The following is a 26,810-nucleotide window of genomic DNA, read 5'->3' on the forward strand; positions in this document are numbered from 1 at the left end:
GTTATGTGAAGTAGCAACAGCTAGCCAAGTTTCAAGATGTATTTACAAAATATAAGATCATATTTCCAGATGATTGGCCTGGTACTGATCCCACTGATATCAGCATAGGTCTCGCATCCCTGTTGTTCTGTCTCACACACTGTCTCTAACACTCCAGCTGTTATTAGTTAACCATACCCACTTTTATAACTATATCAGCAATAACGAATATTACAGCTGAATTATATTTGCATATCTGAAAAGGTACAATTAAATGGGAAAAATGTGCCAACCAGTGCAGGAGACGAGGGTCTATCCCATTACTGTTTTGCAATTTTTTCATCCTCTGACTAACAAAGACAGAAATTTTGCCACCATTTACATATTTCCAAAAGAAAATATGAAATAATTTCTCAGGTCAGTCTAGGTTAATTCTAACCACTGAGACAAACCCTTTGTACTTGGTAATAATCTACATTCATGGTCTTTCAATATAGCTCTGATGACATGCTTCTGTTGCTATAACTGGAGAAGCTAAGCACATCTGCTATGTGAATCTGGAATGGAAAAAAAATGTAGCCTTGTACTTCCCAGAAAATACTAGCATCTACTTCTACTACCTCTGTGTGGAAAAATGCTGTAGACCTGGCTTAAACTCACTTAATGCTAGCTAAATGTAAAATGACTATGAAGCCAGTCTAAATCATCTCATTTATTTCATGCCTAAAGACATAAAGAAAGAGAGAGAGAGAACTCAGTATGTTATTCATCCTATTGTAACATGCTGTTCAAGATTAGTTGGCTGTATTATATTCTTTAGGTAGTCTTTTTCCATTAACTGTAGTGGGACCCCAGTTCTAGAGAAGCCCCTTGAAATACATTTGGCTACAATTGGATGAGATGATTCCCAGCCTATTTGTCTTTATAGTGCCATGGATTTCTGTTGGGTTTGTCATGAGTAAGATGTCATTCAGACTTAGTAAAATATGGCCCTACGTGCATTATTTAACAGTAGACAAGTTAAAGGGAAGATACTCTTATGTCAAGAGGAATATATTTTTAGAGGAATAGCATACAGCATATATTTGTTAGCAGGTTCTTTCTCCTGGAAGCCAAAGGTAATTTCTTAAATTCTTTAAAAATATATGTATTTTTTGATGTCTACTTTATTTCATATTGCATGTTACAACTCTACCAGGAGGAGGGTCCAAAAAGACAAGCCACTGTCTTTCTCTCTGTCATCCTTCCTGCTCTTGGTAACTGCATATGCAAAGTGAAAAACATGACAAAAATGAAGGTCAAAGCTGTCTGGGAGTTCTGAAGAAAAGTATGTGCCAACCAAAAGAAAAAAAAATGAACATGCTGCAGCTCAACATTTCTTTTCAGTTGCCACAAAACTTATCCTCCTTTCCAAACAGTATAAATAGTAAGTATTCACTGACAGAAGGTAATTTCAGAAGCTAACAACTTCAAGACAGTTGATTCCTTAATGGCACCAAATGGAGCTTCAGTACAAGTTGGTCTGCCAGTTCAGAAATGTCACATGATGCAACCCCCTCATCTTCTTACACAAAATAAAGGATGAATAACTGAATTCTGTTAGGAATTGGGTTTTAAAATATCAACACAATGTATAACTTCAATAGAAACTCAAGTGTTTTTCTACATTTTGGCATTTAATTTCACTCTGTGTGGTCTATAATCAAATTTAGGTGTTAATATGATTTAACTTTTAACTTCCTAAATGATAACTTATTCTGTGTGCATGTGTATATGTCTTTGTGTATCTACTTGTCATTTGTTCTTTCAATATATTTTTTAAAGATGATAGTCAATTTCAGTGAAATTGGATAGAAAGCTACAAGTCTCAGAGAAACTCAGTTCCTGCAACAATTAGCTAAGGAGAGGGGGAGAGATGGGTGGGAGGGAGGTGTTGGAGAGAGGAAAGGAAGGAGGCAGCGGGGAGGGACAAATAGATTTTTGTGGAAATTTACTCCTCAGGATACAAAACACCCAAGGCATCGTATAGAGTTGTGTTTCTAATATGTGCCAATAATAACATTTACCCAGAAAGTAAGACATACTAATAATTCAGTATAAACTTGGAAGGGAGGACTAAGGACAGGGGTGGATCATTCTGTATTTGTAGGATCTCTTGAACTTGTAAGATAGTAAATACAATTCAGCTTCACATTGATGGGTGGGACAGCTTCAAATTTCCATGGTAGATAGGCACAGCAAAATGCAATATACATAGTATTTCTAATATATATAGTATTTCTAATTTCAGTAAGGAAGTTTACAGAAAGAAAATCAACTCAGCTATGCACAATATAACATTTCACAACTCAGTGCAATCATAAGCATGTTACTTGTCCAATGAATGTAAAATTATTCAATTTTGTAACCAATAACATTTGCATAATCTATGTTTGGTTTGCTAGGGGTTTATGCTACCCACCCATTATGGTAAACTACGTCTTGTCCTTTTAATATATAAACATATTATTCATATTAAAAATTCATTTTAAAATGTTCTAAGTTACTTAACTTGTATTTTCTTTCTTCATTGAAATCAACCATTGGAAACTAATGAAAATACTCTTTTTATGAGTAAATCTATGAATTTAAGATATAACATTAAGCAAATATACCTTAGAAGATAACATTGCTTAATAGTCAATAGCCTGACATAAAGACACAGCATTTTATGATAGATATTTTTCACCATGCGTTCACAAAACTTTTTAACTTCCTTTTTAAGATCCATAGAATAACAAAGGTACATAAACTACTGAGGGGAGGAGCAGTACTTTAAGTAACTGAGATCTGTAATTATTCCCTTTAGCAGGTATGTTCCCTTCATTTCCTTCAAGGCCAGTGCATTTAGCTACATTCAAATCCTTTTATGTTTTTTGAATTCTAGAATGTTGTATCGTTTCAGGAATGCATCTGGAAAAAAATGTATCTGTAATTCTGAGTAGTGCTGCTATCTCAGCCAATGCAGTCATCTAAACTGAGGCATCCAAAGACAACTTTGAGGGGCTCTCAGTCATGCTGACCCTTAAAATTCAATAAGCATGATATATTTGAATTAGAAATTTGAAAAGTGCCATGAGCATGATATTCCTGAGCATCCTTGCCAGTCCTGAGAAACAGTCATAGAATTCTAGAATGGTTTGCGCTGGAAGGGACCTTAAAGCTCATCTAGTTCCAATGTCCTGCCATGGGCAGGGACACTTCCCACCAGAGCAGATTACCGAAAGTCCCATGCAGCCTGGCCTTGAACACTTCCAGGGATGGGGCATCCACAGCTTCTCTGGGGAGCCTGTTCCAGTGCCTCACCACCCTCAGAGTAAAGAATTTCTTCCTAATATCTAATCTAAATCTGCCCTTTTTCAGTCTGAGAGAAGAAAACACAATGTGGCTTACTGTATGTCTCCAGAAATCTGTAGAACTGTATGGGTTTGTCTGCCCTCGAGCTGTTTCAACTGCTGTCTAGATAGAGTCCTGAGCACTGGGAAAACCTCAGTGATTTCATGTCATCATCAAATGTTATTTCTCCTCATAGTTTCCAGTGGGGGAAAAAAAATAATAAATATGTAATTATTATTAAAGCTTTAATAATTAGATACATACATTAAAAGATTAAATTTTAATTTCTGGCACTTAATTTTTTTCTTCATCTATTTTTCTTTAAACATGCAAAGAGATTTTCATAAAGACTGATCAGTTACGATATTGCTTAAGAACTCTGCTGGGTATTTTTCAGGCACACAAGCAATAAGCTTAGTAGGGTTTCAAATACAAGATCAATTAACATCTTTATCAGCTAAACAATTATTCCTATGAGCTCATGTTTCTATATCAATTAAAAGTTTTCATTAATTGATTAAATTTATTGGTTAAAATTAACCAAAATTTTCAGAAAATCTTGTCAGACTGTTGTTGCCTAAAAAGGCAGGGTTTTATAATTGATTAGGAAGAATTTTTATTTCTCAAAATTTAAAGGCCAAATCTTACATAAATATTTTCTTGTGAATATATTTAGAATTGTATTAACTAATTTGTTTGGAAAGGAATTATCAAGTGTTGACACGAATTATATTTTACTGTCCCTCTAACCACGTAATAGTGTAATGGCATAAGAGCTGGCTAAATTTGAGTTTGGCTGTATAGCAACATGTCAGGAAAAAGGATCTAATGGAATGATATTAGAGAGTCTGTGCATATATTGTGACAACTGTAGCCTCAAGGATGCATTTCTGCCACGTTAACTCATTTCAGATTTCATTCACTGTATGGGTAGCCTACAACTTACTTGTTGTAGCTAAGATCCATCAGTCTTGATATACAACCTTTCTCTTTGCAAATTAAACAAGGGAGAACAATGAAAATAAACTACCTGAAATATGGAAGGATCCTTTGTAATAGTAACCTGGTTTCTTTCTCTCTCTGTCTTCCCTCTTCCCCTTTCCCTCCATTATTTTTCCTTAGAACATTTCTAACATATCATTTAATAGTAATACATCTATTTAAATAATTGGATGTCAAATACTTGCCCCCAAAAGTTAGTCTTCTAAGAAAATTTGTGTTATGTGCTGGGAAAACAAAATCATTATCCTCTGGATTATTTATATCCGCTGTTTAAAAGTGTGGTAGTATCTGGTTCAGCAAAATAAATGGAAAAAGGAAATTGATGAGCTGGATCTTGAGTGGTACAATTCAGTGGAGTCTGATTAAAAGCAAATTAACATCACAGATGATCTGGCCTATAACAGATTGTGAAACCATGCCTCCACCTTTACTTTGTAAAGAAAGATTAGTAGTGGGAATTGACAAGGAGGGTTTCTGACAAATATTGACTTTTTCTAATGGTAACTACTGCAGAGGCACTTTGAAAGCATCTAAAAGAAGCATCTGAACACAATGCTCTGAGGAGTTGATAATACAGCTTGTGCTGTAGCTGTATGTAACTGTGACTGGTGCGGTTCTGCACTAGTAGCTCTGAGTTTTGAATGAGAGGTGGTGCAAAGAACAGGATAAATATAGATAACTCCGAGTGTTGTAGGTTAACCTTACTGTAACTTATTCACACTGAAAAACACTTTATTGCAAATCCTGGCTTCTGTCTATGCAGATGTTTATACTGAATAGAAAAATGATTTCACTTCTAATGAAGTACTGCAAAACAGTTTTATTGCTACAGAAAAATGCTCTATAAGGCTTCAGTTATCAAAGAGTAATTGATACAGTCAAATTACACTGGACTTTCCTTTTACATGTGTACACAGCAATCACTTATAAGGTCACTTACAGGCCAATACTTATTAAACAGGAGATCTGGAATGCCCTATTTCCTCCATATGCTTGCTGTACATTATGTACGTAAGCATCCTTCCCTAAGATGCTTCACTTGCAATTCATCAGGCCTAGCTTCTGTGGCTTAGATGAAAACTCACGCAGGTTCAGAACCTGACAAATTAAAAATACACCACAATAAAAGAATGAGTAGCCACTTGAATATCTTCTTGTTTAACACAGCAGTTAGAGGCAAGGAGGAATATCACTGTAGCACCTCATTTGCTTTATGCCTATGCATCTTAAAGAAGGAGATTTTGTTCATAACATTGGTCCTTACATAACAAGCATCAGTTTAATAAGAGCTGGCAAGGCTGAGGGACCATGTGAACAGATCTCTATTGGATGCCAGAGAGAATACAGGACTCATCTGTTTCTGTGAAGTTATACAGCATGTTTGTACCTAGATATACTTTTCACTTTTCAAGTAACAGTTTTTGGAAAGGTTTTGGATAATATTCTTTGGAGTAGCTGACCAAAAATTTCCTCTTACCTTTAATGAAATAATAAAATAAGCCAGGCATCAAAGTTTACAATTATTGCTCTGGTGAATGAAGAGGAAAGTGAAGGAGATTTAACTTTTTAAAATGTATTTTATAGTTATACTCTAAACTTTCCAAGTGTTAAATGGGGGATTAAATTCAGTATTAGAACTCAAAAATATGAAATTTTATCAAGTTATTCCTTCTGTCTAAAGACTCAAGTAAATCCAATTCTATTTGATTTCTGAACTATTTTAAGATTTATACAGTTTTTGATGCATTAGGACATTAGTTAGTTAGAAGGGTGGTGCTATTATTCTGTCTCTGTATTTTATGTAAGTTATGACATTTTTATGGTGACCACTGTAGCAATAACACTGCAATTCTGAACTTATATTGGAATTCTTATATATGAACTATGAATATGCTTAAATATGTGGGAGGATTATTAACTCCATGTGAAGAAAGAGAAAACTTTGGAGACAAATAGGTTAAGCTGGCATACTCAATATAATTTGAGAGAATTAGCAATAAAATACAGGATTTAATTCTTATGTCCAACTATGAAATATGTAATGTAAGCCACTGCTTACAATATGGCATGATAGCACTGTCTTGGGAGATGTAAATATTGTGTTACATTTTTTATTATTGCCTTTTAAAAAACAAAACAAACAAACAAAAAAAACAAACAACTAAAATTAATTGCAATATAATAGTGTAATGCAGCCATTGCTGCTCTTGTCTGAATCAGAATATTATATGGCCTCATCAACATAACATAGAAATATACGATCTTCTTGGCATTACATTGCATTTTGCAGAACTGGTGTCATTCTAAAAGTCAGCATTAATGACTCTGGAATATACGTTGTACTCTGCATCTATGAGGATAAAATATGTCTTAAAGATGCTGTCCCAGATTCAGAACTGTATGGTTTACTTCTGAACTCTGACCTCTAAATTTATCAATGCATAATTAGGAATTATACATATGCACCAATTTTTACTCTTCAGGGATTATATTGGGACTTTGCTGATAAATGCAAATGCTTATGAAGCACAGCTTACAGTTTTACTGTTTCCAAAAACAGTTTGGCAGTTACTGCCTATTTCTGAGTTGCTCTCCGGTGCCAGAATGTAAGGATACCAACATCAGCGCTCTGCTCAAATAGCCCTTCTGATATATGGGATATTGCAGGTGTAAAGCTGAGCTGTTTACACTGCTCATCTGATTTATCTTTACATCTTCTGCTTGTGGCTGTGTTACTGTTAGAGACTTTACTTACTACTACTGTCACAATGCAAGTACTGTGTGCAAGGCTATAAGGTACCTGAGTCCCTTTACCAGCAAAAGTCATTGTCTAATTCTGCAGGGATAGAAGGAAGAATGAACTACAGACCCAATTTTTTTCTGCCATACAATCATGTATCTACATCCTTTTTCAGTCAGTTGTTAAAATGTTGTAGGATGTTGTAACAAAACCACACATAATACATCTGGTCAAATGTTTTACAACAAAGAATGTACCTGACAGAATTAACCTCTTTAACCTCTTCACTTTTTTTTTTTTTTTGGCTTCTGCATATACTTCAATGTCAATTCATCTTCTCGTCCCTCTGAAATAGTTGTGTTAGAATAAGTTTGTACCTAGGTATGACTTTGCAACTGTTTGTACTAAGTAATATTTCTCTAGGTAGTAATTTAAGTCATTGATTGATTTAAATCCGTATATTTTCTCTGACTGGGTGACTAAGATTCCACAAGTTGTAGTTCCTTCTGACATTATCACGTTCTGTTTCATGCTGTACTTTCATTTAACCTGTATCACTGGCTACAGTTCAAACCTCACAGGATGGATAGTGTTGGAAAGAATCATAGGGTTTAGGGCTGCTGTAACTCTAGCAACTGATACTCAACGCTGGTTTCACAGAAGATTTTGTTAAAAACAGTATGCACGAGATATTTCATACTAATGCCCATATATTGTTTTATTACTTTTAATAATAAAATAATTCATCCTATGTATGTATGTATATACTTATATACATAGGCCAAATGTATAGTAGGTAGTGATCTATTTTATAACAGTCTGAATATCAGAGACTGGATTTATAGTGGATTAATATTCCATCTTCTGAATATTAGGCAGATGATTTTCTTGCTGTTGGTATCTCCAGAAAAGCATTATTCTAAATACCAAGTCACTTTTGAGAATCCACATTTAGTGAGCTAAAAGCACTAGAAATAATTGTGATGGTCACATTTTGAAAACTGTTTAAGGATGCTAAATTCTCTAACCCACATGCAATATTTAGAAAGCAGAAAATTTTCTCTACTGTGTAATCATCCCCATATAGCAATCAGAGCTCTTAAGAAGATGTCTAAGAACAAAACAACACTAGAGTCATCAGTTCAGGGGAACTTTAAATAATTTACCATAAAGGCTGGTAAAGCAATACAAACCTACTGCAAAAAGTAAACCCCGAGATGGGAACTGGGACATGCAGTGTATGTGCTAGAGGCAAAAAAATGAAACAATAGGGCAAGAAGTGTTCTTTAGCACTCCAGTGACTAGCTAAATGCTCTCCCCAAAGCTCTATTTATGTCTTTCCAGGAACAGTTCTTCATCACACAGATCTTGTCTGTGTGTCACATGGGGAGTAATGAGTGCAGAAGCAACAGAAACATGTAAGACCAGCCCTTGCTGAAAGCTGATTTTTAACTCAGATGAAAACAACTGGTCTCCCATTGCAATGAAGAATCAGAAAAAAAAATCTCTTAGGAGTGCTTCTATGGATGTACTTCTGTCCTTTCCAGTTGTGTGTAGGGGGATAGATGGCCCCATGTTGCTTTCCACCTGGGACATCAACCTTCACATTCAAAACCAAGCAGTGATTATAGTAAACTCTTCTATCCCCTATATTTGTTTCTTTACAAGCAGAACAGAATCTAAAAGAGCATTCTGTCAGAGGAATGTGAACTCTATCTCTAAGTTTAAAAAAAAAGAAAAAAAAGAAGCCATGAATAGAAAATAATTTACAACTTAAAAAAAGTAGGAAAACAGCCATGCTTAGTGTTAAAACTTTAACATTTCTAATAGACTAGGAACTCAGTGCTTAAATTTAGCATTTAAACATCTATGCAGCTTATAAATCATTTTTTAGTGCAATATATTTTCTGCAGACCACTAGAGTTAGTCTTTGCTTGATATTACCTTGTAAATTATTGAGGCAGTTTCATACAATGCATCACCTTTATTCATTATTAAGAAGACAAGCCACAGAACTCCCATATTTTCACTTGGGTGCTATTAATAACAAGATGAGAGCTAACCAAGGCAGGACAAGAATAAGGATTGCACAGAGAGAAAACATTTCAAGTGAATTTTCTTCTGCACTAGAGAAAAAAGGATAAACATTTAAATCCACCTAACAACAAATACTGGAATAAATTAACCAAAGCTGACTGTAGCTTTCATTGATCCATTGATTGTTTTATTTAGCCAGCATTTAAAAAATATATAATTGCCAGTGTACTAGCAAAAGAATTGATGATTAATACATTATTCTGTATTATGATAACAGGAAATGCAGGTTTTTTGTTTTGTTTTGTTTTTGTTTTTAACAGAAAAGATGGGAAAATCCTTTATTTCAAATACTTATTTTCATGTACATAGATTTCATGCAATGTTTAAAAACTTTTTTTTTTTTTAATTTTATTTAGTTATTCCTACTTACTCATGTTATATTCCAGGGTAGATTACAAGGACGTATGGAACATAAATATTTGATTATCAAGTGGAAGTGGACAGCATTTTTTTGAAAGACAATATATGAAATTGTGTATCCTAATGCCAGAGAAATCTGGAGAAAGAGCAAAGCCATGTTAAATTGTTGAGCCTCTCATGAAACATGTGAAACTTTCCACAGGTGTTGTAGAATACTTGTGGCACCCTGATGTTTCGACCCTGAGCTCTAATTCTGTATTGCAAATTGAATGTTAAGCTCTGTGATTCCACTACCATTTTAGATGCTGTAGGTGTTACTGACAAATAATGTATTCGTTTACTCTCACCATTCTCCAGGGATGCTGTGACACTTAGCACTTTGCTTCATTTCTGTAACACCTTATAATTTAACACAAATAAAATCAGTCCAAGACATATATGAAATTCATTATTATATTTTAAACTTTTTGTATAAATTCACGTGCGTTTATAACATCAAAACATACCAATAAAATCAGCCATAAATATCCAAGAGTCCACATTTGCTTCCTAAGTGTACCTAATATGTTTTGATAAATGTTTCTGTCTCTGAAATCACCTTAGGAACATGGTTTTATAAACCTTACACAATTTTTTAAACCTTTACAAATCTTACATGCCTTACCTTTTTATAAAACTTTACCCCTTTGCCTAATGAGGCAGCCACAGAGTTCTGCACCAACATTACAAGTGGAAAACATTTGCAAGGACTTTTTTTATAAATTCTTTTTTGCTTTTCATCTTGTTGTTGAAAACTATGTTCATAATATTTTCTTCTTTCTTTGTGTGTACATTCATGCAATATTGCTTAATTTAAATGCAATCTTTTACATGTGGATAAGAACACTTCCCACAAAAATAATTCCCTTTTCAGTAAGCATCGCTTTACCCAACCAGCAGAAACAATCCAATGGAACTTAAATGTTTGAACACAAGGAACTGGAGCAAAAAGTTTCTGAAATCTGGAAAAAAAAAGCTAAGGCTGAAATATAGTCTAATATTTCACTTGTCATTATAAGAAAATCCATAAAACTCTAAATCTGAATAGGAAACTTTTCTGAGAGAAAAAGGGAAACATTAATTAGATCATCTTTTTTGTTCATACCTGCTGAGAAAAGAACAGTCAATACTGCATTTCTTTTTAAAATTGCGTATTTCCTACCTCAGGTGTGGCAATAGCTCTAGTATTAATATAAAGTATTCTTTTAAGCAATCAAAATTGTGGATTTACTCTAAAATAATTTTTAGGGAGGTTAATACACACCTTCTTACTTGCATGAAACTAGAACATGAATTTGGCCAGAAGAGGAATGAAGTTGTTGCATGATCGGAGCTCAGCATGAGCTGTTCAGTTTCAGATAAGTTTTTCCATGATTGCTGAGGTAACGGGTTGGCCTTAGAATGATCTGCTTGCCATAGAGGTTTTGATTTGAGGTTTAAAAATTGGTTAAAAATCGTTATTATTTTTAAACAAGCAGTTTTGCGTGACATTTTGGAGGTTCATCTGAATGATCATTTGTTTTAATTTTAAATTGTTGATATAATAATAAGATGCTTCATAATTTTAGTAATTGCATCACTCCTGTTGAACATTTGGTATTAGGAACTCTGGTTGTTCCTCAATTAAAGTGAAACTACCAACTCTTTATAACTAAGTCTATTGAAGATGTCATAAAGGTGCAACGGAGATTTAACCTGTATAAGTTCCTAAGTATATGACAGATTTTGCTTATGTAGCAAGGATTAATGAATTTTGCAATTCACTAAGCACCACTTCATATGGCATATGGTACCTTATCTTGTCTTCCATCTCTGCTTATAAAAAAATCCATTAATCTTTATTAGAAATTGAACAAGATCCTGAAGGTAAAGGTAAGAATGTGATGTAGGGTATCAGGAGGGTTCAAAACAGTTAAAAAAAAAAAAAAAAAAAAAAAAGATTGTTTCTCTTTTATTTAACTGTGTCTTACAGCATGAGAAGATTGCTTTTCAAAACTGGTCTATGAAGTAATTTAAATATTCTCTATGAAGTAATTTAAATATTCTCTGAGACACATTTTGGATACAGAATTGCATTACTGGTTGAGATTTGTTTCCTTCATTTTTATATTCCTCTTTACTTGTGTTTGTTTTTAAAACAGTTCCATAAAAGAAGAAAACATTTAAATATTTTGTGCCTTTTGAAAGAAAAAAATGAAATAAAGAAAACTGGGAACTGCTCTTCTTTTTGTTAGCTTTTGGAGCGTTCTTAAGAGATCAACACTTGAATCATTTCTATGTTTTAATTGAACTACCATTATGTTTTTATGCTTAATATTTCCTACTGATAGATTTTAATTAACTTATGGATTTTATCTATCACATCTCTATTGGGTCTGAATTTGCCGCACCTTGAATTGAGTTAGGTTTTGTTGCTTGGTTTTACGCTGCAGAATCTCAAGATTAAGACCAGTTATTGAAACGGTTGGGAAAATGCCGGAATGCAGAGCCCAGACGAGTCTGTTTGCAGACTGTTAGAGAGAATTATTCAATTTTATTGACATCAATGAAGATTGATTGAAATGGTAAAACCATAAGTCAAATAAGTTGGAGTGACTGTGCAAGTATTCATGGTATGGTGGAAAGATATTCATTCATCTTTGTCAGGAGACTCAAAATCTCATGATTCTGGAAATAAATAGAGAAAAACTAGTATGAATAAAATTCAACATATTACCAAATAATCCTTTTTGATATTTCTGCTGGATCTGCTGAGGGGTATCATTAATGATCAGCACAACAGAACTCTAATAAATTATTTTTGAGTTTCAGCTGGGAAAAATGGTTCTCCATGCTAATGCTGATAATAAAGCCTAGGACAGCACAGTAATGGAAAAATACAAAATATCAAATAAGGACATAGCAATGATGATAAAAGACCAAATTGCTCTTAGAAATATGGTTTGTATTTATTCATAGTCAGAGGAAGTTCTGCTGAGTGACTAAAGTCTTGGCTAGGTCTACATTAAAATATATAAGTAATAGCTATAAACACATAGTATGCATAATAATAAGGAAAAAATAAGTTCAGTCCTTTGTAATAGAAATAACTTACAGATACTAAAAGAAATAAGAAAAAAATAGTGGTGAGCATTCTCAGAACTGTAAAAATATGTGGCATGAATAAATTAAGTGGACTTATTTTGAGCATAATCAATACTGTGAAGAATTGCTCAACTTTTCCACCTCGATTATCTCATTCTATTCACTATGTCCAAAGCCAACTTCCTCTCAGCTGGTGTTATCAGAAGGACAAATTAACTGCTGGTGTTTTTCCTGGAGTCCACAGCCCTCTGCCTCAATGCAAAAGCCATTGGGTTGCTGGAGAAAAATTGTGAAATGGATTAGTTATTTCAGGGGATACGGTGACAAATAATTTGCTTTGGCAAAGAAAACACATTTCACCAGTGATTTAAGAAATTAGCCTTCCTAGACTATTTCAGAGATGTTTTAAAGATTGCTTAGTTTGGCAGTCACTTTCCTTCTCTCAAGGGCATCTGCCTGCTGGGCCACATTTGCCAGTCAAACTGCTTTGACACTCATTGCTTCAAAGCACTGCTCCGTGTCGGACTGGAGGTGACTACTTACTGCAGGGAGAGAAGCAGCTGAAACAGCACTGATGAAACTACAAAAATGATAGTTGATAAGCTAGGTCTGCAGAGACTTTGCTTCCATTTTTTCCCATATTTCCAGTTCAGCCATTCTTTCTGCCAGCAGGAGGAAGGAGAGGAATTCTCTTGGGAGGTGGTGCAAGAACAGCAGGTGTGTTTTCCTTGAAGAAATTATTTTGCTGTATCAGCAGAATCTTATTAAAGATTCTGTACATTAGTTAAGATTTAAGTTCAGGTGTAGATAGCCATATGTATATCACTAAAACATTCACTACTATTGATTGTCCAAAATAGAAGCCTTTACACCGCTTTCTACAGAATGTACTTGTCTCCAGATTGATGCATTGAAGCTGTATACCTCTATAAGAGGATGTGGCTACAAGTAGTACAGAGGTACAAGGGTACAAGATCCTCTGGTTATGCTCAAATTATGCCTGCTGGGAAATGCAATTTTAACTTTACTAAAAGTCAAAAAGTCACTAAAGGACATCTTGAAAAGCAAGCTTTTAGATTTTAAATCTCAACTATTGCTCTTAAACTACAAGTTTAAAGTGAAGACCATCTGTGCAACACTGGCAATGTTTTTTAGTTGGTTTGTACTGTGTGTCATGGTTTGCACAGATGTCAGTAAAACGATTCAGCCTTCTGCTGCATGTCTGTGAATTGTTCCCCTCTCTCTCCAGGCAGCCGTGACAGGGAGTAGAGAGGGACAGAGAACAGGGATGTTCAGAAGTTCAGGACTGAATCTGTGAATTGGTGTTTTTATGGACATTCCTAAGGGGCACCAAAAAGGCAGTGCAAGTCTGCATCTCTCCATGAACTGTGTCTGAAAGGACTCCTTAAAAGCAAAATATAGTTTAATCTTAGTAGCACCGTGAGGCCAATATAACACAGAAAGGATAGTCTGGATTTTGTTTTCTTCTTACTGGCATAGGTACCATCAAGCCTTGTACAAATTAAACTAAAAAGAATAAATGTTGAAATTTAAAAAGAAAGAAAGAAAAGCAAATAGGGGCTGGGGGGCAGGATTCACCCTCAAGTAAGCAGATCTAACACAGAACAGGCATTTTTTGTAGATGTGTTGAGGCAGAAAATATCATTTACATAGCCGTTTTTCAAAGCAGAACCATGCTGTCAGAAGTAGTGGAATTTTAAATTTCAAATCCATGATTCATCCAGTCATTGTTTTTCCAATCTGTTCAATGCTCTGCAACTCTCCATATCTTGTGGATGGTCCTTTACTTAGGCAACCATTTGGAACTCTTAAATAATCTTGTAATTTTATTATTTATATTAATAATTATAACAGTGTATTTTACAATAATTATATTAATAATTATAATAATAACTATAAATAAATTAAAATATAAATATAAATGTAAATATTTATTTATATTAAATAAGTAATAACTTGGTCTGCCCTTCCTTTCTCAGTCTTTAGAGACAGCCACTTATCTGATACAAGACTGCTACCCAAATGTAGGGGAAAACATCCATCAGCATGCATTAATTTGATTGCTTACATCAGCCAGTGGAGGGTGCTACGGAACAGACTGGTTATAGAGGAACAGACTACAGTTTTGACTGGTGTGGAGAATTCTTTGTACTTTAGTCAGCAAGTTATATCCAAGATGATTATTTTCCATAGACGAGACAGTGTGTAGTTGTGTGCTGTAACAAAGAATTCTGGAGTCTGAAAATGAAATAGTAAAAGGCCTTTTTGTAGTGTTTCACTCAATCAAAAATTTGATTGCACCCATTAAACTAACACATATCTGAGCTATTAGAACAGATCTTAGTATTTTCATTAAATCAAGTAGTCTTTGTAGTGATTTATAAAAATTTTATAATGATTTGTATTATAACATTCCAGTATACCAAACCAGGGAACTCAGCATTTGTTAAGAATCAGGACTGAAAAAAAAAAAAGAAAAAAGAAAAAAACACACACAAAAGCTATTAATAGAGACCTGCTGGCACTGAGAATACAAATTGAGATCCCTGTTGGAAATCCAGGCCTAAATCTCAGGAACCACTTTCTATGAAGGCAACCTGTCAAAATAAACTGAAGTGGTGAAACGCCAGCCCTGAGAAGATTAATGCCCAAGCTTTCTCTGTTTAATTTAAGCTGAGCTTTCTAGAGAAACCCAAAGGACTCTGACACACAGTTCCTGGGGAAAGCGAACATCTGACTTCCTTAAGCCTGATTGAAAATCTTAGCAAGAGGGCCCACTTAAAGTCTAGCCTCTGACTGTCCTCAGCTTGTGCAGATATTAGCTGCATATATTTTTCCTCACTACCTACTCCTGCTTAGGCTGTCTCTCAGTTGTCTTGTGCACAACAGATAGAAATTAGCAAGCTGTGATAATAGCTACCTCATGGAAGAACACATGGATTAAATTAAAATGTAGTTTAAATGGCCTGTGAATATCTGATTTTCAATTACTCATTTTAGAAGGGGTGTTGAAGAACACTATGCATCCTTTTGCTTTATTTTAGTGGATTAGTTGTCATGAAAACTGTGCGCCCATTGTAGACTGCTGGGACGTCTTAAAAGAGAGAGGCTGCCAGAAAGGATGTCAATTAGTGCTTGTTGATGGAGTGGGGGTTGTTGTTGATACCTGCTTTGGAGAAGGTGCTGTGAGTTCATCATCTCATCTGCCATCAGACCACAAACCACCAGTAGATTTGTTTTGATCCCTGCTGCCCTTGAGTGCGTTTCTTCTGACAACTGCAATGTTGAACTGATCCTTTGTTGTTGTGTAGGATCCTGATTCAATTCCAACAGAAGTCAGAGTGGACTGGAGAAGGCCCCAGGATGCTAATAGATATTAAGCACATCTATAATTGAATTGCCTTTTATTCTCCATTGGATTAATTCATTATTGTTTTTACATTTTGTGATAACACATGCTACTGCTATTCTTAAAGAGTAGAATAAAATAGAAATCCTTTAAGCCATTATATCTTTATTACCATTTAAGCCTAAGGACAGATGCATTATTCATATAGGTTTCTAAGGGTAGCAATTAATGTTTAAATATATATCTCTTTAGGAGGGGTTATTTAAAAAATATCGTAGGGTCAACTAGCTGTAAAATCCAGGATCACTTACTGAAAGATTAGAGGTTGTTGATATTAATGGCTGCAGAAAAATAGATGAGGCTGCTTGTTTTAATGAGGGGCATAATAATATGTGTGCACAACTGAGTCCTTTATAACATGTTGAAGCAATGCATCTTTCACCAGTGAAAGCCAAAAACAAAAAAAAAAAGGAGGAAATCTCTTTCAAGACTGCTTGATAGGCTTCTGATCAGTGCCAGATTAGGTTAATGAAGCACCGAGGCCATTAATCCATTTTCTAAAACTTCCATTCCCTTCCTTAAAGCCTTTGGTTTTAGGTATGTCAAGTTATACAAAAAGCATAGATAATACGGAAAAGGAAACATTAAGATACCCCAAAAGCTGCAAGAAGCATGTAGTACAAATGCACTGGGAAGTGGACTGAGACAATGATACACTTTTCATTGATATATGTGTGATTTGATATGTGCATGTGCACATCTTGAGTATTTATTCCGAATCTTTATGACTTGATTTCTATTTCTCTTTAAGAATACTTATATATTGTTGCTATGGGGGAAAATATAATAAGAGATCTCCTTTTCCAAATCGAGTTTAAAATACTTTTAGCTGAACAGTCTAGTGCTAACTATCTTCATGGCTTTAATAATGATCCTGTACAGATTTACACCAAGTGAAGATCTGACTTTGTGAGTTAGATTGGAAGATTAAAAAAAAAAAAAAAAAAGAGTTACTAAAAAGTTGCTAAAATGCAATGCATGTATTCTCCAGTGTGTCATTTTCTTCCTCAAGTCAATTCCCGATGTTTGTTTTTATAAGAGGATGTCAGATAAAATATTGTAAAAGAGCTAATTAGTACTATTATTTATATTGCAGATGTTGATATTATTGAGATGCATGCTGTGAAAATGCAGGTTCAAGAGGTTGACTTGACGCAACTGAATAGCATTTATGGTATCTTGGTATTTAGAAACCACTCTTAACTATAAAGATTATGGTGACACATGCTGCTTAGAAAGTAAAATTAAAGATATGGTATATTTAATGAGGTGAACTATGCAGCCTATGGCTATTTTGGGTTACCAGTGAAGAACAAGGTTACTATAGTACTTACTGTGGTAAATATGTCTAGTAAAACAATAATTTTTAATGGGCTCTGATTTAAGTTCTGTGAAAGTAATATAAGTACCTAATAAGAATTTAACTCCAAAGAATTAGCCAATACAATTACATTACACTTAGAAAATGAACGTGTAAAAAGAAGGTATTTGGACACTGTTTGCTCTGTTAAATTTGATAATGGATGCAATAATAAATAAGACCCCCAGTGAGTACTTGGGCCTTGTTTACCCATGTAGTATAGTGAAGAATGCACACTCTGGTCTGCAACCAGTGTTGCCTTACTGATCACAAATGATAATTGAAGAAGAATACCTTTGCTGCTGTGCCAAGTTAAGTAGATGAAAATCAACATTTTTCACAGAGATGTGATTTCTCTTAGGCTCTGTATAGGCAGGGGAGATGTCTGGTGGTTCTGAGGATCAGGAACTTGTCTGCAACGTACTGGGGCTTCCTTCCAGCCCGCAAGCCCAGAGTAAACCAGGACTCATTTCAAGAAAGGGTTGCTAGTCTGCATCAAGCAGTTCAGACGCAGTGTAAATGACTTAATTTGTTCCACTTTGGAAATCTTTGATTAACATAATCCTGCTTCCAGCTTTGTTCTTTCCTCCTCATAAAGGAGGAGAAAAAGAAATCTTGTGGGGCACAAGAGCACTGAAGTAAATCTAAGACTAACCTGAAGCTAATGCAGCAGGAGTCGCCTAACATCCTTCAATTACAATTTCATGCTGAAAGCTTCCAACAAAGATCAATTACATCCCAAATCACTTTTGCACATCCTTCTTGCCTTCAGCACAAGGAATACTGAATTCTGTTTTGTAAGACTTGTTCATCACACTTCAGGCACTTAAATTTTTCAGGAAAAAAATGTAAAAACAAAACCTGTTAACAATGCAAGGCCCTCTTTTTATTCTTTACTCCCTCATGTATTTTCAAGGCTGACATGTCATAGGTAGTCAGCAGATCTTAATGCCTCTATTCTTCAGACACAAAATGCTAAATTGAGAGCAGGGTTTGCTCCTGGCTTCACCTTCTGTTCCCATCGTTATCTCACACACTCATTCTATGGGAGACAGCTCAGTCAGGTGAAGGGCAGGCTTGCATTGCTGCTGCTTGACAAGTTTTATTTATTGTATGTGTACTGGGAAATATAGCGGCCTTAACAAGAAAACTTTATAATGGTACCTGTTTCAATAGTTTTTTGTTTGCTCTAATATGTAATTACTCTGAGTCCAAAATATTCCAAATCACATATTTGGGTAGGCTGAACAGTATGGCAAATGAAAAGATAGTGATCTAGCAAATGTTATGTAGCAGTAATCTACAAGTCATGGGAAGAAGGATGTCAATGCAACCTACTTATACATTATATATGTTTGCAGAGCCTGCCTTCTGCTTAATTAAATCCATATTACTTAATCAGAACTGAGACACAAAGGAGGTATATTTATGTATGTCCTCTGAGATCCAATTTTGCTAAGACAAAAGGAGCCAGAACAGTAATAGAAATTTATTAACAAATTTCCAGTTTGGCACCTATTAACTGGACAAAAAATTCTATTCAGTAGAGGGAAAGCATCAGCCAAGGGCTCAGAATATGCTTCATAGAGACAGGTATTTAAAATTTGGCAAGCAAGGCAGGCTTTTGACTGAACAGAGGTTCTAGAAACAGGGACAAACACATTTTCACGCTTTTTTTTTTTTATTTATTTACCCTACATTAAAAAGCTTGGATTGAGTACTTTCCTTTTAAATAAAAGTATTAAAAACATAAAATCATGCATGTGATCTCTGTACACACAATATCGTTCTTCACCAGAACTACTCAAGGTGAATCTGTAATACTAGTGGAAACCAGACTTATGCATGTCTTCATTTCTGAAAGCATCTAACCCTCTTGCAGGATATCAGGGTATTACCACAGAGAGGGGCCAGAAACAGAAAAAAACATGTCAGACCCACCTAGTTGTATTACTTCTGTACACTTTTATGGACCTTAAGAAAAAAAAAGAGTAATTAGATGCTTGAAAAATGCTTTTGCTAGCCCAGGCCTTGCTGCCAAGAAAAGCTTCCACTCAAAGAACTGAAACTATTTTGATGTAATGATAAACTGAAGGGGGAGGAAGGGAGTTTTAAAATGCTGAATTTAGTGATGAGAGTAGCTGCTTTTTTTTTTTTTTTTTTTTTAACTTTTCTTCTGACCTTGCCACAGAAATTCTATACACTTTTACTTCGTTCCATCACTGTGATTTGCTATAGGTAAGGCATTTCTTTATTGTGGTGTTTAGGTTATTTCTAATTGATTTTCTCATTTCATTCATCTCAATATGCACAGCATCAGTACTAATTCCTCCTGCATTGACTATTTTCTGACTATCCTTACTAGTATATAGGGAAATAAATTTTTATTGCAATTCTCTTTTCTTTGCTCATGTACCAGTCACATACATAGACACCCACATATTTATACTTAGTGAAATTCTTTAGTTTTATACTGAAATCTACTTACTCTGGTTGCAATTTGCAACAAGAACTTATCAGGGGAAAAAATCCTGAATATGCACTTAATTAAATTTAGACTAGCAGATTGGAACCCTTCTTTGGACAACTATTTGTAGTTAAATTTCCAGTAATTTTTACATTTATTATTTCTGGAGGTAGACAGTAGAGACTTCATAATGACCCCCACATTATTAGCGAGTGAAGAGACTGCAAACTGTATTTTACTGTAAATTAATATAAATTAACCATCATGCTGATATATAAAAAATGAGTATCACTTGGATGTTATACCATTCATCAAGTAGTTTAGTTCATCATTCCATCTCACCAATAATGGTTTCACATTGGAAAAAAAAACTTTTTGGTTGCTATTCTTTTAGTGACATTTAGGTGGTGATTTATTTGACAGACATAATATCAATTCAGAAAACTTATCATATGGGTAAAAATAAAATAAAATAAAAAAAACACAACATAAAACCATACTCTAACACAAAACAAATGTCCCCTATAGATGTGATACTCTGACTGCTGTAATACTGATAATTACCCATAGAAGCTAAAGAGTTTATTAAAATTTCTACAAATATGGAAAAACAAACATTTTTGCTGCAAATTTCATGATTTCATATTATAAGTATCACTTCTAGACAGGAAGATAAGTGGCACCATGACAACACAAATTGGTGATTTTGAAAAATCCTCGTATTGGAATTCCTTCTACTAGGCAAAATAATACATATCAAATAACTTAAAAATCATAATTGACAACTTTAGTTGAAAATAAACATATAAATAATTCCCTCCTAAAGGAGTAACTTTAAGATTCAAAGTTGTCCAGCTCTTTAACAATAACTAATAAGTGCTGTTGAAACAGTTATTGTTTAACAATAAGTGCTGTTGAAAAAAGCACTTATAAGCAAGCCCTCATCTATAGGTGTGTCTGCTCAAGATAACTTCATTAAATCTTTGTCTGGAGGATAAATGCATACTGCAGCTATCATTACAAACACAAATAAAGGGACCATGAACTGGGAAACTTTATGGGGTTTGAGCTGTGAACCTGGGATAGTACACACCCTCCCTACCACCTGACAACTGTCCCACCCTCTGTCCATTGTCACTCTTGCACCTTCCAAAATTCTGATTGAAGTAATGGAATGAGTGAATGAATGAAATAGTTTTAATAATATCTGAATGAAATAATGCTTTACTAAAGAAGTAGTGCTTTAGGGTCACAGGCAGGTCAAGGCTGCAGAGTTAGTACATTTTATTAGACAGCTGGAAAACTGAGAGAAGCTTTTCTATGCTCCAGCCCTTCTTGAGGTCTAAAATAGTTGCAGATTTCACAGTTGAATTAAAACTGAGAACCTTATGATCAATCTATCCAGCAATTTGTTCTGTAAATTCCATAAAATCAGACAAATATCTCGGCTCTTGCCCACAATGGTTTGATTATTCAGCTCTAACTATGATAAAAAAATGTTAACTTTGTCTTATCTAGATTAACTGTACAGAAACACACCTGTAAGTATGCAAAGGTATCTTCTGTGAAAGGACATCCAATTCTTAATCAGCCACGTTTCAAACTACTTCAAGTGTCTTGTTTTGTTAACACATGGTACAAATTGAGCATAAGGCCAAGAAAATAATAAAGAGAAGCAGGAGTAAAATTCTAATATGCACATTTGAGGTTAAATTTTTATTGCAAGACACAAACAGATCTGTTAGTAACTATGTGGGGAATATCATATGCTAAAGGTAATCATTCTTGTTCCTCAGGTACATTTTCAAAGACACTCTTTCATCCTCTTAAAGAGAAAATCAGGATGCAGTGGGCATGAAAGCAGGATTAGTTTTTCAGTACCCTGTAGGGCTCCATGGGGAGTTGAGGGCAGTGTGGAGCTCTTGTAGCCCTGGTCCATCAGCTCTGCGGATCCACTTCATGCACGAGTCTGCAGCTCTGGCACTTTGGTGCCTTGCAGGAGCTTCCAGATGTCACCCATCCTTTCCAGCCTGTGCTCTTCATTTGCCTCAAATGAGCACAATTTTCTTTTTTTTTTTTTTTTTTTCATTTTGTTTTGATTTGTTTGCTTGTTTTTACAATATATATTCTCATTTATATCTTCTACCTCACTTTCAGTTCTGGTTCTCCTCTTCTAAGTGTATACTCTCTCCTGTTTTGTTTTGTTTTGTTTTTTTTCTCCACAGAGCACTTTATTATTTATTTTATTTTATTTTATTTTATTTTATTTTATTTTATTTTATTTTATTTTATTTTATTTTATTTATTTTATTTATTTTATTTTATTTTATTTTATTTATTTTATTTTTAGCATTTACAGCTCTTTCTGGTTAAAAATAAAAATGATAAAAACCTCTCCAGTTGTTAGTGATATCTCGAGCAGTTCCGTCTTTCAAGAAAACTTCAGTGAAGATACTGTGGACTGGTTGATCGGAATATTTCAGAGTTATGCCACACAAGCAATTGGAGACCTCAGGTCACATTTCGAAGAGTGAAATGGTTGTAAAGCAAAGCTTATTAGCATGAAGGACAGTCTTTCCTTTGATTCTAGTAGGTAGATTACTGATAAATATTTCCTTTGAAAATATGTGTATTACACTGACATTTATCATGGTTGCGTCTCTTGTTTTGAGAATTGAAGAGTTCATCTCCTGTTTATCATTATAAACAATATGTGCCTACCACTTTGCACTTAAAAGGGAAAAAGATAATACAGGGATTTATGCAGTCATTCTAGATATGCATCCTGGAAAACTGCTCAATAACTGCGCTGTCAGCCTCTGTATTTTTTAATGTGCAAGATTATATTCTGTTAGGCAGTGTCAGTTTGAAAAAAGACAGATCACTGGGCTGGAAAAAGCTGGTCCCTGAATTTGTTAATTAATTAATGATTAATTATTTTGGTTCAGTGAGTAATTTTAAATGCTTTTTCTAGTTTGAGTTTGCACATACACTTTCATATAAAACAATTAGAAGGGAGGAAGCTAAAATAATAATACTGACCAGAGCTCATAAGTTCAGGTTGATTGCAGTGTGAAGAAACCAGATCGTACATTAGCATGTGATTCTTTTGAAATAATCAGCAATAGGGCAATGTTGACCCAGATACATCAACAGAGGGACTGATCTGAAGTTAGTGCAATCAGCTGGAAAAAAAAATAAATAAATAAACTTTAATGTCTTTCAGATCAAACACACAGTAAATTAAATGTTATATGCTGAATAAAAACATATTGCTTCCTCATAATCCCTCTTTGTGTAAGCACTGAAAAACTTTCTCTTTAAGGAACTAAATATGAGTGCTAAATTTCAAAATGCTGAGATTGAGATATAAATTTTGAAGGAGTATTTTTCTTGTACAGAGAAGTTCTGAAATCCATTACTAATAAGGATTGACGTTTGAATATGGGTACCCTCATTAAGTCAAGGCATATGATGTAATAGCTGTTGAATAACCAAACAGTGACCAAACATTAGTGGAAGCAATTCATGATTACCAAAATATTTCTATTTCTATAATATTTGTGAAAACATACAGTTTTAAACTGCAGATTTTATTTAGATTTTTTAACTTTGGGAACATGCAGTAATTTAGAGTTAATGTGCACTTAGAGATGAGAAAACCACTGATTAAGTTAAAAAAAAAAAAAAAACATGCTAGAGAAGCTCAGCTATTCCAGGAGAAACACAGACTAGTACCTCGATCTAACACTAACTTGTATTTCTCTTTCCAATCTTCATGTCAGTGACTTATCACTTTGTGCTGTGCTGCAATTTTCTGCTCTTTCTCCTGTCAGTCATATTCATTGGTGTGAATCCAAAGTAAGTCTACAGGCTTCGATGGCATCACTCTGTATTTACAATACTATATCTGAGATCGAAATCCTGCAGTGCTTTATCATGCCTTCCTCCCAGCGAAGCCTCTCTTCTATACTGATGAAGTTCCCAGACTGCACATTCTCTAGGCTGATGCTTATGGTGTATAAATAATTTGGCAGGTGCATTATATTAATATAAATGATCTGTCACAGTAATGATTTCCTTGCAGCCCAAGTGATGTGTGCAGGAAAAGACAAAGTGGCAAGCGTGCCTGTTTAACTTTTACTGCTAGTGCTCTTTGAAGTAGGGCCACATTTATTTGCAACTTGTGGGAATTCTGTTCCTTTCTCAAGGCTTTTTAGATGCATTCTGTTTCTTTTATAAACTAAGTGACCTTTTCTGCAGGTTAATATGAATGCCTCAAGGATTTCATTCTTATTATGTCTTTTTCTTTTCCTTAAGAAATTGCATAGTCACAACAGGTCAACATTAAGGCTGAAATGAAAGAGAAAATACAAGGTTGTACAATGAGATATGAAACTTATTTAAACTTGATCTGATGAAGAAAATTTAATAACTGCTTTGAATAAAATGTAGGTGCTCGATTAGCATGAGCCAGTAAAATACAGTGTCACCTTTATTTTTACCGTAGTTCTATTTACCCCATGGACATAGGAACTGGCCCTAACACACAATACGGGCATTAAGGCCAAATTCCTGGTACATCTCCACCTTTAGGGATAGTTTGGAGGATGTTTTCTAAACCATTGGGTCATGGTTCAGCATTATCCTGCTTATCTAGATATAAATAGCAGCAATATGCTACAAGTTCTAATACCATTCTCTATCTTTCTAAAAGTCTCTATAAGGGTTAAGTGCCACCTCTGATATAATATCACCTGTGTGCATCACAAGCTTTTTGTCTTCACAGTTCTGAGTTCCTTCTTTGCTGTTTTTCAGGTGGCAGAGCTGGTGCACAAAGAATCTATAACTTGCTCAAGGTCGGCCAGAAACCCATGGCAGAAAGTAGAATTGCAATACCCTTACAATTACGGTTGCATAGATGTAAGTAATTCAATTTTGGTGTATGTAAGAGCAAATATTTAAACTGGATAAATTATTCACAGCAAGCATGTTATTCTCAATGTTTAAATCCTCTTCTATGTAGTTTATTTTCAGATTGTTATAAATGTGTTTATTTTTCCCAAATGCTCAAGCAACATAGTCTCATACATAATATTTGCTGAGGTTATTTTCTGCATTCACTGTTCAGCAGTTGTTCTCAACCTGATTTTTTCTGATGCTGCCATTGATTTAATGTTTTTGAATCTTCTCAGTGTTTTCAAGATTATGGAATCATTTTTACTTAAGCTCACACATGACCACACATACTCATGAAAATAAGATATTTTTATCATTTTATTAACACTGTTGAAAAAGAACACTTGAGTATTGTCATGGAAAAACACTTGAGTATTATCATGGAAAAAAAGTAATTAAAAAAGAAGATACCCAATGTTATCATTGCCAAATCATGAATTTTACTCATATATTCACAACTGCTTTTCCTCCAATATTCGCTCAGTCTAGTGTATAGAATACATATATATATATTCCAATATTTTGCTATTGCCTGTGACAAAAATACAGTTAATTAGGCATGCTGAAAGGAGGACTTATCTACTTTAATATGCATTGCTTCTGTCACAGAATGTTCAAACAGTGGTGGTGAATCAATTTGAAAACTCCAAGTAGGCTGGTTAATATAAATTAAATTAAAAGCCCAAGGCTGCTTGATATGCACTTTTTCAGACTTTGGCTGAAATCCTGCTTAAAAAGTCCCTGCCAGACTCAGCCACAATTTAAAAAATTATCATATTTCAGCAAACTCCTATTTAACTGTCATGAACTTTTCTGTATTTGCTTTCCACATCATTACTGATTATTGAGATATCTGTGTATAAACAGAAGCTCTCTCTTCTATTGGCATGTCCCTGATTCATTCATTGGCATGATCATATTCATTTTTGAAGAAATGGTAGAAACATAGTGAGAGAAAATCCTCCAATGTTGCTTGCTTTCATTGTTCTACAAGTGAATGGAATAATGGCCCTGCACTGTAGCTTCCTGGTGAGGAGTAAATATTACGTATGTTCTCTTTTAGCTTTGAATTCTGCTTCTGTCAGGTAACCCTTAAGAGTTTCAAAATCGGAGGAGAGCATGATCACACTTGTAAGCTTTTACTTGGAAAAGAAACATTGGAGACACTTATACCCCGCCCCCCCCCCCCCCCCCCCTTTCATTATTTCTTTCTTTCCATTTTTGGTCCCCAAATTTTGCCTGATTTTGGATCATTTTCACATGTAGGTTTAAATCCACTTCTAACAGCCATCATCCAACTGCATCTCATTTAATGTGAAATCTCAGCATGTGTGGAATTTTTAGAGCATCACTAAACCTATTATGGAAAAATAGACTGGGAGGACCTTACAAGGTTTCTTTGACCCTGAATGAGATTAGTAGAACATGTGGGATCCTAGACAGATGTATCAAGTCTTTCTGTGAGTATGGAGATTTCAAACCTCAGAGGACACAATCTACTCTGAAGAGATCTCTGTTCTTGCTAAAGGCTTTTTTGATGTCTAGCCTGAACCTTTCTTCTTGTCCCATCCACATAGCTATAAAAATATTGTATTCCCTTTCAAACAGCCTTTTGCATATTTTGTGTTTATTATTATTACTTTTCCTTTTGTCTTTTGAATCCCCGTTCTCTTAGCTTTCCTCTGCAGGTTCTGTTTTCTAGATTTCTCACATTTCTATTTCCATACCCTGGGCTCTCTCTCTCCTAAAGTGCCATGCTTTCACTTCTATCAGGTACTAATATCCTGCTGAGGCAAGTCCAGTGTCTAGTACCAGGCAGAGCACAAGAGTATCACAGCAGGCTGTATCCTGATACACTCCAAGATGAGAGTTTGTTTATTTATTTATTTTAGAATGACATTGCATTGTTGACTCATAT

The 26,810-nt window shown here is 34.6% G+C and overlaps 1 protein-coding gene across 1 annotated transcript in view; it reads left to right on the top strand.

Moving 5' to 3' along the window:
• The window catches only part of LOC310902391 (uncharacterized protein), a 495,211-nt gene that overhangs the window by 185,722 nt on the left and 282,679 nt on the right, over positions 1–26,810 (top strand). The window contains exon 3 of the mRNA XM_083843892.1: positions 24,752–24,856. Coding sequence (XP_083700018.1) covers positions 24,752–24,856 — 105 coding nt within the window. The remainder of the gene's footprint in view (positions 1–24,751; positions 24,857–26,810) is intronic.

Source organism: Anser anser (assembly GCF_964211835.1).
Source record: "Anser anser genome assembly, chromosome: 7".
NCBI lineage: Eukaryota > Metazoa > Chordata > Aves > Anseriformes > Anatidae > Anser > Anser anser.